Source organism: Cebidichthys violaceus, unplaced genomic scaffold (assembly GCF_023349555.1).
Source record: "Cebidichthys violaceus isolate CVI_PGR_0920_01 unplaced genomic scaffold, fCebVio1.0.p SCAF_1, whole genome shotgun sequence".
Classification (NCBI taxonomy): domain Eukaryota; kingdom Metazoa; phylum Chordata; class Actinopteri; order Perciformes; family Stichaeidae; genus Cebidichthys; species Cebidichthys violaceus.
The window spans coordinates 9,462,231-9,479,400 of record NW_027176262.1 but is presented as its reverse complement, the minus strand read 5'-3'; the positions used below and the strand labels follow the sequence as shown (position 1 = coordinate 9,479,400).

The following is a 17,170-nucleotide window of genomic DNA, read 5'->3' as shown; positions in this document are numbered from 1 at the left end:
TCATTAAAAGCTGTAGTACTTGGCAGACCTGTTTCAGATACACTGAAGCACATATTCAAGAATCTGAAACCACCAAAATAGAAACTTTGGGCCAAATTGTACAGAACTGATTGTCCCATCTAGCTCATCTAATGGACACAACAAAGGATGAACACTTCATACAGTAATCGTATTCATTGTTGACTAATTCAGCATTTCTCATTTAGAGACATTTTGGGGAAATATGTTTATTTGCTTTCTTGTTTAGATTAGATGACAAGACTGATGCCACTCGCATATTTGTCTGTGAAATTTGAAGCTACAGCCAGAAGAAGGTTTGCTTAGCTTAGCACAATGACTGTCTCGCTAGAGTCTTGTTGTCACCGTGAGGTTGCAGGCAACCAGTGGACGCTTCAGGAAGTCACTGCTCAAAGCCATGGTTTTTTTACACTTTGATTAAATGAGATGTTATAAGACATGAGACATGTTAATTAGTGCATTTGATTTTTTTTTGCATTTAGATAGAGCAAAGCTAACTGCTTGCCACTGTTTCCAGTCTTTATGATAAGCTAAGCTAACTGGCTGCTGGCCCCAGCGACATGTCAAATGGACAGACATGAGAGTGGTATTAAGCTTGGCAATGAACTCTCTGAAAAAAACCCAAAGACATGTATTTTTCAAAATGTTGAACTATGCCTTTAATATATTTATTTAGAGTTAAAATGTGTAAAAAGTGTCCCACATCAGGAGATTGTATAATAAATGACCCCCCCCCTTGAAAAAATGTAAGAAGGCTATTTTACTTCACTTTTCATCTTAAATCATTGAATCTCAAGGGGAACCATTTACTTAATTTGTGCTGACAAGGAATATGCAACCATCTCAGTTGCCTCCTCCATCAAATTGCCCTGTTTATCATGATAGATGGTCAAGTGTTTGAAATGAGAGCAGGCTAGTTAATTTACTATCATGTAAGCAACTACACATGAACAGAAATGACACAAACGGACACACACACCCACACACACAAACCAGTGGGAGCTCTGCCAAAGGTGGCACTGTTTCACTTTAAACCCTCCTCAAGGTTTGTTATCAGTTAGCCCCAGATGCCTTTGTCTTGGTGTGAAGGTAATAATGCCAATGAAAGGGAAATAAAGGGAGAGCATGGACATGGGGATGGAGAGAGGGATGTGGGATGTGTTGGCTGCATGAAACTACAACAGAAAGATGAAGAAGCAGATCAGAATACAAACAGATAGCTACAGCGAGAAGAGAAGATAAATAGGTACAGAAAAAGGGGGGTGTGAAGGAGAGATAAAATGGAAGAGGAATATGACAATGTGAAAAAAATTAGAGGAAAAGAGGAGGAAAGCAAGACAGAAGAAAGACTGTAAAGACAGACATAAAGAGGGAAAACGGGTGGGGGAAAAAGAGGGAGAAAAGCTTTGTAGAAGCAAATGGTTGGTGCTGATAAGACATGAAACACTTCACACTAGAGCCAAAAAGGCAGACAGGACTTGCTATGTAAGCCAGTTAGCCGGCCAGTAAAAAAGACAGGCACCCGACTGGACAGTCACCTAACTGTTCCATCATTGATTCAGGCTGCCATCTGGATGCTCAATCAGTTCAGCATCTAAAGAGACAGACTTTCGCCAGACGTAAAAAGTTATCCAACCACTGAGACATTAAAAAAGCCCACTAGCCATCCTTTCAGATGGCCAAAGAAGTAAGCCAAGCAGTCAGTCAATTGGTCAATCATTTCATTCATTCATTTAGTATTGCAATTATCGTACATAATCATCTATCCAGTCACATATTTGGCCAGTGAGCCAGTAGGATTATCTTGCAGCAATTCCACCATAAAGCAAGCAAGGCAGTTCAGCAGTCTGTCGACCAGTAAACAAATGACCAGTTGTCAGTCAGTCAGTTAGTCACAATGCCAATCGTCTGTCACCAGACAACCTGCCAGTTAAAAAGCTTTTCACAGTAAGTCAGCCAGACACAAAGACTGTGAGCTGCTGAGTCAGTCAGTCCACCAGGTAACTAACCAGCCGGCCAAAAACAAGCCTTGTTGTCTGTCTAGCTAATAATTCCACCACCACCCGTTCAGTCCATCAGCCAGGCAACAGCATCCACAACACTTTTTGTTAGACATCAGTTTGGTTGAACATATTTTTCCAAAGCCAATATTTCAGAAGCTCTTCTGTTTATGAAATTTGACCTACTTTATACTATTACATAAATAATGTAACTCCCTAATGACAGTTTCCCATCTTCAGCTCTATATATGAGTGTCCTGCATCCTGATGAGGAGCCTTGTGGGAAAGGAACAATGACACTATTGGAGAACAGTTTAACAGTGAGCGGACTCTACTGTACGTGCTACACCTTTTAGTAATAATTCATCCATCATAAGACATATATTTAAAGACAAATGTAATCGATTAGAAGTCAGAAAATCTATTATATTGTAATATTATATCAAAGCCAATTAAACATTCAAATCACTAAAGGAGCATTTTGTACAGTATGCTGCAATTAATTAAGGCAAAATCAAAAGCATAAACAAGACATTGTGACGTCCTCAGGGGCTGTGTTAACAAGTGAAGTAAATGTCAACAGGCTTAACAATCAATCCCCATTAACGCACTTTGCTACAATGGTAGTGTGAAAGTTATACAAGTCAAAACATTTATAATGGCACCAGTACAATGTGATGTGTGGGGATCTCTTGTGCTGCAGTCAAGCACCCCTGGTGTTGAATTCCATTACATTCAAGTAGTGTAGAGCTCTCACTGGAACACAGTAGAGGAAAGTTGGCTGAGTAAGCATGACTGAGTAGTTTTACAGAGTGACGGAGCAGAAAGATGAAGATGGAGGGAGAGTAGTATCACAAAGTAAGGGCGGAAACATGCACTGGCACAAAGATCTGTCCATGTATCACTCTCCTCCAAAAACAAAACAAAAGTTTAGAGAGAAAAAAAACAAATTAGACATTTAGGTGAGGCATTTCTTCCTGCAGGTTCTCTGCAGTGTAGCAGAGAAGGTGGTGGTGATTGTTGTGTCCTCGAAAGGAGTGAAAAGAATCTGAATTAACAGGGCTGTCTGATGGTCTGGTGATTTTGTGTAGTCAAGTGTCAAATCTTGACAGCAGCTACAGTATCCGTCCAAATGTAGCCATTGTCATGAGGAGCACAGCGAGAAAGGCATCCCAGTGCCTTAAAGGCTCAAGACATGGTGGCCATGTCCTTCTCATCTGTCCCACTTTGCCATTTCTTCTGTTTTAGTGCAGAGCAAACTACTTAAAGAAATAATTTCGAAAACAAACAAAACCAAAAAATCGCCTTTTAAACAAAATACACATAAAGACAAAAGCCACCATGACAAAGCAAAAACAGAGCGTACAGAGCTTTAGAGACATTCAGTCTATCAGTCTGTCCTCTGTCTTTCCCGAGGGTTTGCGACTCAGGTGAGTCTGTGTGTCTGTCTGACGCTCTGTCTGCAGACCCGGCATCAGTGTCGCAGCAGAGGCTTCCTCATCATCAGAGGCTGCAAAGAGGAGGAGGTGGCTGAGCTAAGGTTAGCCAAGGCCTGCTGAGGTCACCATCCACAGAGAAATATGCAGGTGGGGTAGGCATGGAGGTAAAAACGAGGGGCATGGGGGTTGATGAGATGAGTGGAGTTAAAGAAAGACAGCAAGACACAGTTAGAGAGAGGGAGGAAGAAAGAGGGGATGGAGAGGTTGGAAACAATCAGATGACAGACAGACACGGGTGGGAAGAAATAGGGAGGGAACAGACAATCGAAAAGACAACTGCAGTAATGCTGAACTCGGTTTTAGAAAACAAACCTCTTTTTCAAACACACAAAATGAATGCAATTATATATGATATATTCTAACAGTAATGTTATATTGACATAATATACACATATTTACAAGTTTTGTCAGAAAAAAAATATCTTGCCCTTTAATTTATTTGATTGTGTTGATGTATTTGTATTTGCTTGTCTTGGGCCTGGCTAAAGGCACTACACACTGCAGCTTAACACATTGCCAGTTGAAGTGCGTATGTCTGAAGGCGTGTCAGTCGCTGTGGACATTTAGTCCAGCTGAATTCCTTTTTCTGAACTCTTTCCTGCAGCTTTGTGTTTTTTTCCCACAGTGCAGACCTGACCAGGGGGTGTTGACTTTCACCCTGTTATCAAATCTTTGAACATTTATAGGTAATTGTATCGCAAGCACTACAGTACAACTACAGATATTTTGGCCATACTTAGCAGTTTGCGAAGTGGCTAAAGACAAAGTGCTGAATTGCCAAAGCTCAAGCATCTGTGGCTTGTTTTATCTCAGGGCTGAAATTAGTCTTTTGAGTTGCTTTCCCTTGCATCATTTTGCATGCCCAATTGAATTAGACTGATTGCATTTACAGGAAGGGGATGGCCACCATAAAAAGGCTGCAGATGGGTGAAGTGAAATCAAATGTAAGCAGAGGATGTGCACAAATCCACCGATTAGCCATCCTTTAGCCGTGTTTGTGTAAGAAAGAGGAGTAATTATACTGGGCTGCAGACTGGTGTCTATGAGAAAGCCATTCAAGTAGTCTGGACTGAGGTCACTTCTAAATGGTGATCTGAGGTCAGTTTTAGATTTGCCTACTAATGAGACATTAATGTAATCTTCCAGCTGGATAAGTGCCACTCCCTCCTGGCTGTGCTCTGTGCTCATCCTGCTCCAACCTGTTTTTTCATGGACATTAACAAAACTCTGCCGCATAACATCCACACACTGTACTTCATCCCCTGGCTTTCTGTATCCTATTAGGCAACTATTAGAATTTTTTTTTTTCTATACTGTCAATCACATAAATGTGTCTTGCAACCCCTTGTTTGGAACCACCGTAGTGCAGAAGCAAAGCCATGCCTGTAACACTGCTCATTAGTGCTGTTTAACCACATTCATGCTGTGCACCTGATCTTGCTTGAAGATTACAGATTTCTTTCTTATTTAGCACGTCTAACATCGGTTATTAATCACCTGTTGTGGACCTGATTTGACATTTACATTTGCACTAATCTTGCTTCTCTGTAAACTTTAAGCCTTTACATGAAGCAGATGTGAGTGCAAGGTTTTGGTGGAATTAAGTTGTGGAATTGGAAAGACTTGTGTGTTGAAGAACAGCTTCAAACAAATCTCAAACAGCACCCAAATTGTGCAGAAATGAAAGCAGTCTGAGGGTACATTACCATGATGGTTGTCACGACTACTGTGCGGTTCTCCATCGCCGTGCTGTCATTGGACAGAGCATTTTCATTCTGCACCAACACAAGTTTGTCTATGTCGTTCCAGTAGCCAATCTGAGAGAAACAGAGTGATAAGAGAGAGAGATAATAAGTGATAAAAGAAAAAATATCATCCAATCAATCAGTCTTCACAGCACAATATAGAAATGGAACCTATGTGAGACGAAGAGAAAGGAATAAAAAGAAATGAGTCAACAGAATGAGCGCGCTCCAGAAGATTTCCCATTGGAACTGTAGAAGATATTGAGAGATATTGAGTGTGAGGCAGAAACTTTCAATGAACACACATCGCTATCAAAGGAACAATTGAGAAGCTGGAACATGATGTTATTTCGTTACTAATGGTGCTACATGTATGATTTTTTTTTCCAGTAAAGAGATATTATGAGTAGCTGCAACCTAAGCCTTGTCTTCCTACTTTTTGCTATTACAAATAAGGGTTATGTTTTTATGTTAAACTTTCCTTATTTATGTCACTGAAGAGTTTTATGTACCCCCAGTTTGACTGGGAGCTGTTCCCGATTGTACACTCTAAAAAGATATTAAAACTCAAGCTGTGATGGTTCAGTTGCAGTTATATAACTATATCCATAACTGCAGTAAGACAGTAATTAATTAAGAATTCTGGAGATAATTACGCTGTAAATTAATTAATTACACAATGAACAATTATGATGGATAAAAAAAGAAATATGCAGCACAAATTAAAAACTACAGTTATTATCCTTTAACAATAACGGTAAGTGTATGTCCTTTCAGTGGTGATTAACGGGAGCTTTCCTTTAATTTTACATGCAGTTGTTTTGACATTGCTTTTCAGCACTACAGACTGAAAATAAATGACAGAAACTGAATGGAATAAGTTGGCTTTGGTATGTTTTTTATGTTGTTCTATGGACAAATTCAAAGTGCCTTTTATTATTGTTTTTAAGCCATGAGGACAGCCTACCTTGCGTGGTCCGTTGCTCTTTAGTTCAAACACGTCCATGGTATAGTTGACCCTCCGACCGTAGTGATCAAACTGAATGTTTCCAGTCAGGCCCTGAATACGCACCTGCATTCATAACAAGAAAACCAGCCAAAAACTAACAGTGAGCAGTGAGGCTAATATCTATGAGATAATATTACAAACACTAACGCTGGATTGCATGCATGCATGCATCATTTCCTGTCCATCTCTTGTGCTTAGCTAGGCAATCGGAATCCAGTGCAGAAATGGAGGACACCCCCACTAAAAGTGAAAACTGCTATATAGAATGCAAGTATATTGAATGGTGATTGCAGAAAAAAGGGTGACCATGAGTAGTATCCAAAATGGGGTTTGATTTTTTGAAAAATGTCAGGATTCTAACTTAATCATATGTAGCATCAAAAATGTCTTCTCTCCAAAAATAATATGAATAGTCAGTGAACAAAAATTTTGTTCCAACAAGGTTAACAAGTAGCCTAGTTTAGAGTGAAGACTTGGATTTTTGAGCTAAGGTTAGAATAAATACTGGGTTAAGGTTAGGGTAAGGGGTGCAGTGACACATACTGAATAGTGCTTATTATGAATGTTAGGGGAGGTACCTGAGAACTGAATGGAGGTCATTACAATGTCCCCACAAGTATAGCAATACAAGTTTGTGTGTTAAGTGTGTGTGGATTCTGATGGGTACTCCATCAAAGTCCCAACAATAATTTAAAACGCATAAATATCATCATGGATTTATTTTTGTGCATGTTTGTGTACATCAGTCTAAGCGTTTCGCAACCTGTCTACACTCTCAACTATACAACATCAAACTTGTGCCAACCTGTTTGAGTGCACGCTCCATATCTATTCCTTGGTTCCAGGGAGCAGCTGGATTGGCCAGGCAGTCACCAGCGTTGCCACGGCGACTGATATCAATTTTCTGACGGCGAAGGGTGCGGAAGGCCTCGGCCATCACAAGGACGCCATCATACGTTAGAGATGAGGTATACTGAAGGTGGAGGAAACACAGAGTGCATGAAGAGAAGAGAAGTGTTATCATGGTGACAAGTTTTAAACATAGAAATTGCCATGTAGATAAATACCTCTTCTTCGTCAGTACACAGTATTACAGAAATAAATCCTGTCATACAGTTAAATCTCAAGCGTAACGAGACCCTGTTTTACTCAGGGTGAATCCAGGGCTTAAAATAGCTAAATGTCCAAGCTGTTATTTTTTTAACAAATAAAGCTGATCCATACCTACGTACAAGTTTAAATTAAAGACTGAAGTTCAGTACAGTATTTAGTGTTTTGGTGGTGGGTAATCAATTGGGTCTATAAAGCAATGCTTTGACAATCCAGTATTCCAGTCCAATCATTTCAATGTCTTTTTGGTGCTCAGCTGCATTTATAAAAACAAATACAAAAAGCATCCACATTTTCTTTTCAGTGATGAGTTAACTGCAAGGCTCCATGAGTTAAGATACACAACAAACAGTGTTTGAATAGATGCTTTCTGTGATTTACAAAGCCAAAGTAGAATGCTTCAGGGCCATACCGCAGGCCTCTGTGATTTATTCCTAAAAAGAGAACCAATTTGGTCTTAGACAACAGCTGTATCACTGCATCAGACCTCAGACCATCTTAAATCCCTGAAACCAACCTTACCACCACGCAAACATGCTGCCCTGTGCCTCCGTATATCGAGATGACTTTTATTTGACTTCCACAGTTAACACCAGTGAACATCAATCAGCATCACTGTAAATGTAACGTCACTGTAAATGTGCCAGTTTTATATACAGTCGCTGGTCCATTACAATGACATAAAATGTGTTTAAATAATATTGTTAATCTGATAATTGAATCCTCTTTGTTAGGAAATTCCCTTTGATGGTGAAATGAAGATTCCCAGGATTTATAAATGTGGTTTCATTATATTCTAAAATACGATGTGGCCCTTAAGGAAAGGTGAAAGGGTAAGAGATACTATTATCTCTTCTCTGATGAAACTCTTGAAAGTAGTGGTGATCTTGACAGATTGTTTGACAAATTCATTATAGGTAACACACAGCGGGGAACATTACCACAAACTCAGCAGCAACAAACCCACCCAGCCAACACACAGACAGAGGCAGTCAAACACACAGCGGGCTGCCTTCACATCACGGCGGAAACGAGTGGTGAGATGAAAATGGGAGGAAAGAGGGACGTCAGCTGAGAGACTCAGCCGATGCTCTCCTAGCCTCTGCAGGTAGTTTACTCTTACTGACATCTCTTGATTTGCATCCCACAAGGCATGGAAGGCTGCACAACCACGTCATCCTGCTTTCATCTGTCCCCTTTGAAACTAAAGAAGCCTGTAGGCGTGCAACTGACATATGATGACTATAGACTCCAAACCCAGGAGAAAAAAAAACAACAAAACTGAGCCAGCTAGCGTACTGCTTTTTTGTTTCTCTCACAAGTAAGATAGAAACACCTTGGGGTCCCATAGAAAACAGTGTTGGTTTTGGTAAAAACACCTAATTCTGGATATTTTTTCTAGGATCAGTTCAAACCTCCAAGTTCAGGTAAAATCCAGTAAGACAAAACAGAGAAAACTAAACGAGCAGTTTTTTAAAAACTAAACTTTTTGATTCTGTCGTCACATACATTACCTACACAAAAGTTGACCTTTACAATACCCATCCTAAACACTTAAGAGCAGGTGAGCATCTCGTGGTTCAGTGTCTCCCTCAAGGACACTTATTAGGATATTAGGAATTGAGGTTCAAACCACCAACCTTGTGGTTAAAGGACAAGCTGCTCTACCCCTGAGCCTCAGCCGCCAAAAGAAAGCATGTGCAACTTTTCACACAGAAGCTACAACAATAATCATGAAAGAATATTGAGATATAACTGAACATATTCATTATACTTTAACACATGTACAGGCACACCGGAGTTGAGAAACACTAGGTTAAGAGATTTTGATTGATGGCCAAAAGCAGCTCGCTCAAAATCCATTCTTCATTGTGAAAGGGACATGTCTCCATAGTGATTTTCACGCTGCACATTATTAGACTACTTGGCCTGAGGCTATGAGTTGGCCCAAGGCTAACTGAGCTCAGTTTTTACACAGCACCAATTAGCCTGGAGCACTTTGGAAGCATCTGTTGTCACTAGAGATACCTGGTTTTGTGTTATTGTGTTAAATCATTAAAATCAGGTTTATTTGTTTGCAAAAGTCAGAGGTAAAACAACATTTTGGGAAGAGAACCTTTGAATGCACCTAATCAAATATGTTCACAAAGTTCTGAAAGATTAGAACACAGTATATTTTGTATATGTAAGCATGTTCACTGTGTCTATTTGTCACAAATATTTACAGTAAGTTTATTTCCATTAACAAACTGACTGTTGTGTAAACGGGTCGATTGATGCAGCTAACATCCACTAATTAAAATTCATCCGGTAAATCTGAGAGCGATGATTAGCCAGTTGACACTGGTCCTTGGGTGAAAAACGACATTCCAATAATGAAAGAACATGATCATCAACATAAAGTTGCAGCGTTTTAAGACTCATATCATAACTAAATTGTGTGTGTGTCCTCTGAGAGTGACTGCATGTGGGTGTGAGCCAAAGAGTACGGGACAGATAGCTGCAATATGATGCCTTTTTAATAGGTAGGTGGACATATTTGTAGTTAATATATACACAAATCAAACACAATGTGCTGCGTGTCAGTACTTGGTCAAAAGACTTGTGTTGAGCAGTGTTGACTGCTTTGGGGCAAGCGGATGGGTCAGGGACATACCACCACATCAAATTCCATCCTTAATAATATCTATCAGTTGCTTTTTCAAATATGAATCAGTTATTTTTAGAAATCTAAATATATTAACCTTCCCATTGGCATGAATTAGGACAGCCACACAGCACTAAAAAAAGAAAAGACGGACATTTTTAAAGCCGATTTGCTTTTTATCCCCGTTAATTACTTCTTTCAAAACAGTGGTCAAGAACACTGTGAGCAAATGCCAGGAGGTGAGTTTTCATTAAAGCAAAATTATGACTGATGTGTTAACTGCACGACAAATTAATCAGAGCGCACAAGGCCAAATTGCCTCTTAAAGTAACCATATGACTGTTTGCAAGCAATGTAGCATTTAAACGGAGTCCGGCGTATGGTCACTCCACATATAATGCACCAGAGCTACATGACATCACTTCCAGCAAACTATACAGAGAACAATGAGGGCAAAACAGCAACACCAATCTGTTTTAACCAAATATCCTGTGGTCTTCGCTAAAAACACAGAATCCATCAGAATGTTAGCGTGTTGTTCACTACCAAGCCTGTTTGTAACTAGTACTGTTATCATCACTAATTTGATAGAAAAAAGGGACATGGTTTGTGAGAGAAAATAGACAGAGGATGGTGAATGGAGAAGAAGGATATACAATAAGAGAATGAGATACAAATGCTTTTGGATACAGAACCTTGACAAGGTGAGGGAAGATCTAGGAAAAAGTGAGAGGGAATAGGTGAGGTTGACTGAGATATCATGAGGAAATATCATGCATGACAGACATGAGAAAGGAGTCTGAAGAATCTGCATGCATCACGTTAACCTTGACACTAAATAACAGAATTATATAGGAATGTATGCATTCAATCATAGTAGGATCAGCCAAGTCACCTTTCCGACATCCTGAGGTCACACTCCGATTGGCTTAGAAGCTATACCAAATGTACCATATCACACTCTGAATGGTTTCAATGCAGCATATCACCCTGTGACTAGTTACCTGTTTGAGCTGTAAATTTGACTTCTGCGGTGAATTTTAGGCAAGAAGAACAATTTGCACACCAAAGCCACCTTCACTAAATGCATGTGTGTGTGTGTGTGTGTGTGTGTGTGTGTGTGTGTGTGTGTGTGTGTGTGTGTGGACTACAAAGATATGTGTGTATCTGTGAAAATTGTTCTGTTGTATATGTAGATGTACTGACAATGTGATGTGGTGGAAAAGACCTTTAGCAAAATTTCTGAAGTAAAGTGAAGTTCTGCATTTTTTTTTTTTATGAATAAAGGAGCCGAAGTAGAATAAGGACATTTTTATAATAAAACCCGCTATTGCAACAATTTCAAATTACATTTGTTAGGGGTTGGGGAAGCTCTTTCTAATCCTTATATTAAAGGATGGGACAGCTACTTTGTATCACCTTAGGTGGGCTTTCAGATCCAGGGTACTCTCGCTGATCCAGTTTGTTCCAACGCTGCATCAGTTTAATAACAATAGGCCTGCTGAAGTCCACCAGCTGGAAACCAGTCACATTGGCGCCGCCATGCATGAACCGCTCCAGAGATATGTCCTTAAATCCCTGAGAGAGAGAAAGAGAGATGGAAAGACAAATCGAAATAAGGGACAATGCAAGCACAGAAAGAACAGAGTGGAAGTCAGTGTGCAAAATACAGGGAGTCTCAGGGGAGTCCGAGACCCCTTTATTGACCCCCTCATAGCCTCGGCAGCAAACATTTGTTTTTGGAGGGGGGTCACTGGGAAAATCTTTAAAAAATGATTTGTCACAAAAAATCCTACTATATCCAGCAGTATCCAACATTCAAACTGCAAAATATTTATTTACAAATATAAATACAGAAGAAAAATGTTGTGATCTTCCTTCTTATATTGCTGTTGTATACTCAGTTGATTCTGGTAAGGCCTTCTTCCGTGGGTGGCGCTGTTGCAAATGCTCCGTGATGTAAAAGTTGTGAAAGACATTGTGTGCATAAGGTGAACAGTTGTACAGCGAGTTTTCGTGTTGGAAAGACAGAGGCGAGTGCGCTGTGTGGATTCTGTCGCAGGGCATATAGTTGTTGCGTGTTTGTGTAGTTGTGTGAGGGCCTTATTGTTAACAATATCAGCCTTGGTAATGTGTGTGCAAAGTGTGTACAGCCTAGTTGATTGTATTGGCTTGCAACCATGAAATCTTGTTGACCTATATTGCGTTTTGAGTCTGTGTAAGAATTCAGCACCATATAACACTGGATTACCAGGTAGGTGGGACCCCCCAATTGCCACTGGGTATTTCTACAAACTCCTCCGACACAGTGTGGTGACCTTTCCTGACAAGTCATACTTCCATGAGTTTAACTGATTATTTATATCTATTTAATGTGGAGTGGCTCCTACAGCTGAGTGTGACTTCATGCACAGTGACCCTTCATAGTAAAGTGGTTGTGGAGAGGGATCCATTTGGGAACAGGCCAAAGACAAATTTAGAGTGTAAAAAAACATGTGAGGGTTATCCTGGGTTGATGGATGCTAATTGCTAAAAGCCTATCTAACTTGACCTGAGCTCACTGGACCCTTTTTCACCGTCCCAGAGAGAACTGCTGTGGAACAGATTTCAGGGATTAAGGTTGAAGCAATACTTCATTTACTGATGCAAGTTCTGGCAGCTACCTGCAGCTCTGACTTTGTTGAGGAAAGACAAATGTATTCATTTTGAAGTGAAAGGAAAAGCAATTGTAAGGATCAATGCGGAACATGGCAAACATGGTGTTTTTTCAAGCTGAATGTTGAAGTACGGATCAGTAAAACATGTGGCTCATGATGTTGGCCTAAAACATGCAGCCATTGAGTGTCATGGGTGATTCAAATTTGTTAAGACCTCGTCTTGATAATGTTTGTGTGTCTGCCATTTGGCGCTCTTACCAGGTTTGCTATGATGTAATGGTAACCTTTCACATGTTTCCCCACACTTACAGCCTGAAAAGAAAAAAACAGAGAGAGAGAGAGAGAAACAATACATCATTTATTTGCTATCTATTGACAATGCATGTGGTCTGGCAAACCAGCGAGCGTACTGTAGGATTCACAATTCACTCACAAGTCATTGAATGAACTAGCTAGAGAAGTTAAAGTTGGTTTAAATCAGTTTTTCAGAGAAGGGCAGGGGAGTCAAACTACAGTTAAAGGAGACTCCCTACCATCTGTGGCTGTGGTTATATTCTTATACTGATTAAAAGCAGAAGGAGCGGTGAGCCTGTAAGGACTTCACTTGTCCTTGGTACCATGCTGTCTCAGACTCTGCAGCCTCTTGGAATATTTAGCTTTAGCAACGTGTTGTCTGGGTTAGAGGTCTGTTAACATGTCTGGTTCAACTTCACTTAAAAAAGGACAAATTTACAGTGGGGAAAAAAAGTATTTAGTCAGCCACCAATTGTGCAAGTTCTCAGCATTCTTTCTCCTCCAAACACGACTAGTTGAGCTAGCAAACTTCAGGCCCGTCTGAAGTTTGCTAGAGAGCATTTGGATGATCCAGAAGAGGATTGGGAGAATGTCATATGGTCAGATGAAACCAAAATAGAACTTTTTGGCAAAAACTCAACTAGTCGTGTTTGAAGGAGAAAGAATGCTGAGTTGCATCCAAAGAACACCATACCTACTGTGAAGCATGGGGGTGGAAACATCATGCTTTGGGGCTGTTTTTCTGCAAAGGGACCAGGACAACTGATCCGTGTAAAGGAAAGAATGAATGGGGCCATGTATCGTGAGATTTTGAGTGAAAACCTCCTTCCATCAGCAAGGGCACTGAAGATGAAACGTGGCTGGGTCTTTCAGCATGACAATGATCCCAAACACACCGCCCGGGCAACGAAGGAGTGGCTTCGTAAGAAGCATTTCAAGGTCCTGGAGTGGCCTAGCCAGTCTCCAGATCTCAACCGCATAGAAAATCTTTGGAGGGAGTTGAAAGTCCGTGTTGCCCAGCGACAGCCCCAAAACATCACTGCTCTAGAGGAGATCTGCATGGAGGAATGGGCCAAAATACCAGCAACAGTGTGTGAAAACCTTGTGAAGACCTCTGTCATTGCCAACAAAGGGTATATAACAAAGTATTGAGATGAACTTTTGTTATTGACCAAATACTTATTTTCCACCATAATTTGCAAATAAATTCTTTAAAAAATTTTCTGGATTTTTTTTTCTCATTTTGTCTCTCATAGTTGAGGTATACCTATGATAAAAATTACAGGTCTCTCTCATCATTTTAAGTGGGAGAACTTGCACAATTGTTGGCTGACTAAATACTTTTTTTCCCCACTGTACTTGTTTTTTGGTAATAACCCAAGAGCAACACAAGAGCCTGAGAACGACTTACATTCACATCTTGTATTGGCACAACTTTGGCAAAAAACTTTTGTGCGGATAAGTAAGTGTGAACATACGTCGTTGTTGTTCAACTTTCACAACATCAACTTCTTGCAACTAAAGCCTGATTAAAAATGTGTTAAATTCAGGCAACTAAAACAACAAAACCTAGTCTACGATGTCATGTACTATCAATACATGTTGCCACTGAACAGAAATGACTGCTGATTGTCTGGCTGTGTGAGATTAAATTGCTGACAGTTTGGTACACTGGTTAAGTTGAAAGTGAAATTCTGCCCAGCACTGAAATCTGTAATGTTACATCTGCACAGCAGGATGGAGTGAAATATCACACAATGTGATAGGAGGAATGAGAAACTTCATATTAACTTGGTGCCTAAAACTTAATTAATAAATGGCTCACATTTTTTTCTTTCTATCTCTGTCCTCCACACATCAACAGTTAGGTAGTGACACATACAGATGCACACATACACACACATGCACACACACAAACACACACAGATCGCAGCTGGCAGGGGCAATCAAACAGAGCAGTCTCTGTCTCAGAGCAGGGACGCTTGCCAACGCCAGCACTACAGAGCCCACTGTGTCGAGAGTGTGTGTTTGTGTCTGTATGCCTGTCTCTGTATATACTTGCGTGTGTATGTTAGTGTGAGTCTCTCCGTCTGTCTCTTCACTCGCCACAGAAGCCAATTAAGAAACGTACTGTCTATCTGTCTGGGATGCTGCTACTGGTGTATATTTGTGTGTGTTCATGTGTGTGTAGTTGTATGACAATGTACATTTAAAAGCTGCTGTGTATGTTTGCTTGCATTATGTGCTGGTTTGTATTTTACAGATACATGTGCGTGCTTGTGTGTGTGTGTGTGTGTGTGTGTGTGTGTGTGTGTGTGTGTGTGTGTTGGGGGGTCACTGAGCTCGTCAGATGTGCAGACAGAGGATCAGATGTGATGCGATATGATAACACTGAAACCAGAGTCAGAGAGCACACACACACACACACACACACACACACACACACACACACACACACACACACACATCTGCACCACCTGTCAGAGCTCAACCATCAAGCAAGACAGATGATATAATGAACATGGACAAGTGTAAGGTTTCAGAGTGTTTGCCTTCATATGTGTGTGTGCGTGTGTATGTGTTGTGTGTGTTCTCAAAATCTGTATCCGAGTGGACAGTATGGTGTGTTTACTGCAATCATACATTGATGTAGCTGTTGGGGAAGTCACATTTTTCACTCCACATTATGAACTCTGGGGAATAATTCCTATCTTGTTTTCACTCCAGATGTCAGAAAGAATAAGGAGGGTTGTTGCAACTAGCTGAGTGAAGGAGACAGACACCAGTAATACAATTGAAACAAACAATATGGGACACTATATTTGGGAAAGTAAGACTTTTTTCTTTTGAATTGTTGAAAATATTTGGTTTTAGTTACTTGCAAAAAAGTGTTTTAAGTTAGTTATAATGTGTCATTTTGGTGTGTTTGTACCTTATCATTAAGTGTTAAGTGCTGTTAAGTCCAGGTCAGTGATAACATCTCTGCACTGTCTGTCAGTGATAGTAACAGTGCCACATAAAACTATAGTGTGGCCTCCATTAAAGCAGTATATTATGATCTAAATGCTGTAGGGTCCTTCAGGTTCCAGATCAGTGTCAAATATCATCCTGTAAACCACTTGTGTTAACCAAGTGATCTCATGTCATTTCATGTATTTGCTGATGCAATGCTAAAAACGCAGCCCTGTTACTTATATGAACCATGTAGAAAATAAAGAAAATTGTCTGAGATTGACCATTACCCATTTTAAATAGTCAAACGTGTATTATTAGATGCAGTGCTGAAAAAAAGATTAAAAAATGAAGTTTCATTTTGAAAAGTTAGAAGATGCAAATGACACCGATTCAGCGGAAATTCACATTACCTGTTCCAGGATGCTTTGTAGTCTTTCAGGCTCCAGGTCAATGACATATTTTCTCTCCTGACGTCGGTCCAGGTCCTCCAAGAGTCGGCGGTATGCTGCCTCATTGAAGCTCTCCACACAGATAGCACTGACCTGGGTTAAAATGCACACAGGAAACGTGTATACATACACAAACACAAACAGCATGTAGGAATAAGGTCATGCATACAAACCAGAAGCAAGTTAACAATTGTGTTTGAAGAATTAAAACCAAAAACATTGGTTCAGTTGTGTGAATGTGTGATTGTGTAAATTACACATGCACTGCATGTATGTCGCATAACAGTGTTGTTGTGTGTGATTCTTTTGGCCTTTTTCCAGGAAAGTGTGTGTTTGTGTATCCTGACCTGCCATCCGTTCTGCCCCGCTCTCTCCATAATTGCCTGCAGTATTGCATAACCTAGACAACAGAGAATAAGGGAAGGAAGACAGAGAGAGGGAGAATTAAAGTTGTAGGTAGAAGTCGTAATTGAGACGTGGAGTAATTATATGTTGTTGTTTTTTTAAAGATAAAAACGTAAAGCTAGGGTTGGTAATCTTCCTCAAAAGCATATTTTGTTATATATGTTGAAATTCTATACATTGCATCCTGACATCAATCAATACATCAAACGTGTGGCTGTTGCAGCACTGTAATAAGCCTAACAACCTGCCTGCCTGTCTGTGTGCACTCACTGCACCTCAGCGTAGTCTTCCTCAAGCCGCTAGCTTTACAGCTGTGAATAGTAACAATAGCCATGTTTGTTGTTTATGTTCACTATTATATGTTTACGTTCATATTGATCAT

At 40.1% G+C, this 17,170-nt stretch overlaps 1 protein-coding gene across 4 annotated transcripts in view; it reads right to left on the bottom strand.

The window, feature by feature from the left end:
- Window positions 1-17,170, bottom strand: part of gria4a (glutamate receptor, ionotropic, AMPA 4a) — a 99,399-nt gene that overhangs the window by 39,947 nt on the left and 42,282 nt on the right. For all 4 annotated transcript variants that reach the window (XM_068709609.1, XM_068709600.1, XM_068709584.1 and 1 more), the window contains exons 4-10: window positions 16,731-16,783; window positions 16,345-16,476; window positions 12,944-12,997; window positions 11,448-11,606; window positions 7,077-7,244; window positions 6,230-6,334; window positions 5,224-5,334 (exon numbers count right to left, since the gene is read on the bottom strand). In XM_068709609.1, the coding sequence (XP_068565710.1) occupies window positions 5,224-5,334; window positions 6,230-6,334; window positions 7,077-7,244; window positions 11,448-11,606; window positions 12,944-12,997; window positions 16,345-16,476; window positions 16,731-16,783 (782 nt within the window). The remainder of the gene's footprint in view (window positions 1-5,223; window positions 5,335-6,229; window positions 6,335-7,076; window positions 7,245-11,447; window positions 11,607-12,943; window positions 12,998-16,344; window positions 16,477-16,730; window positions 16,784-17,170) is intronic.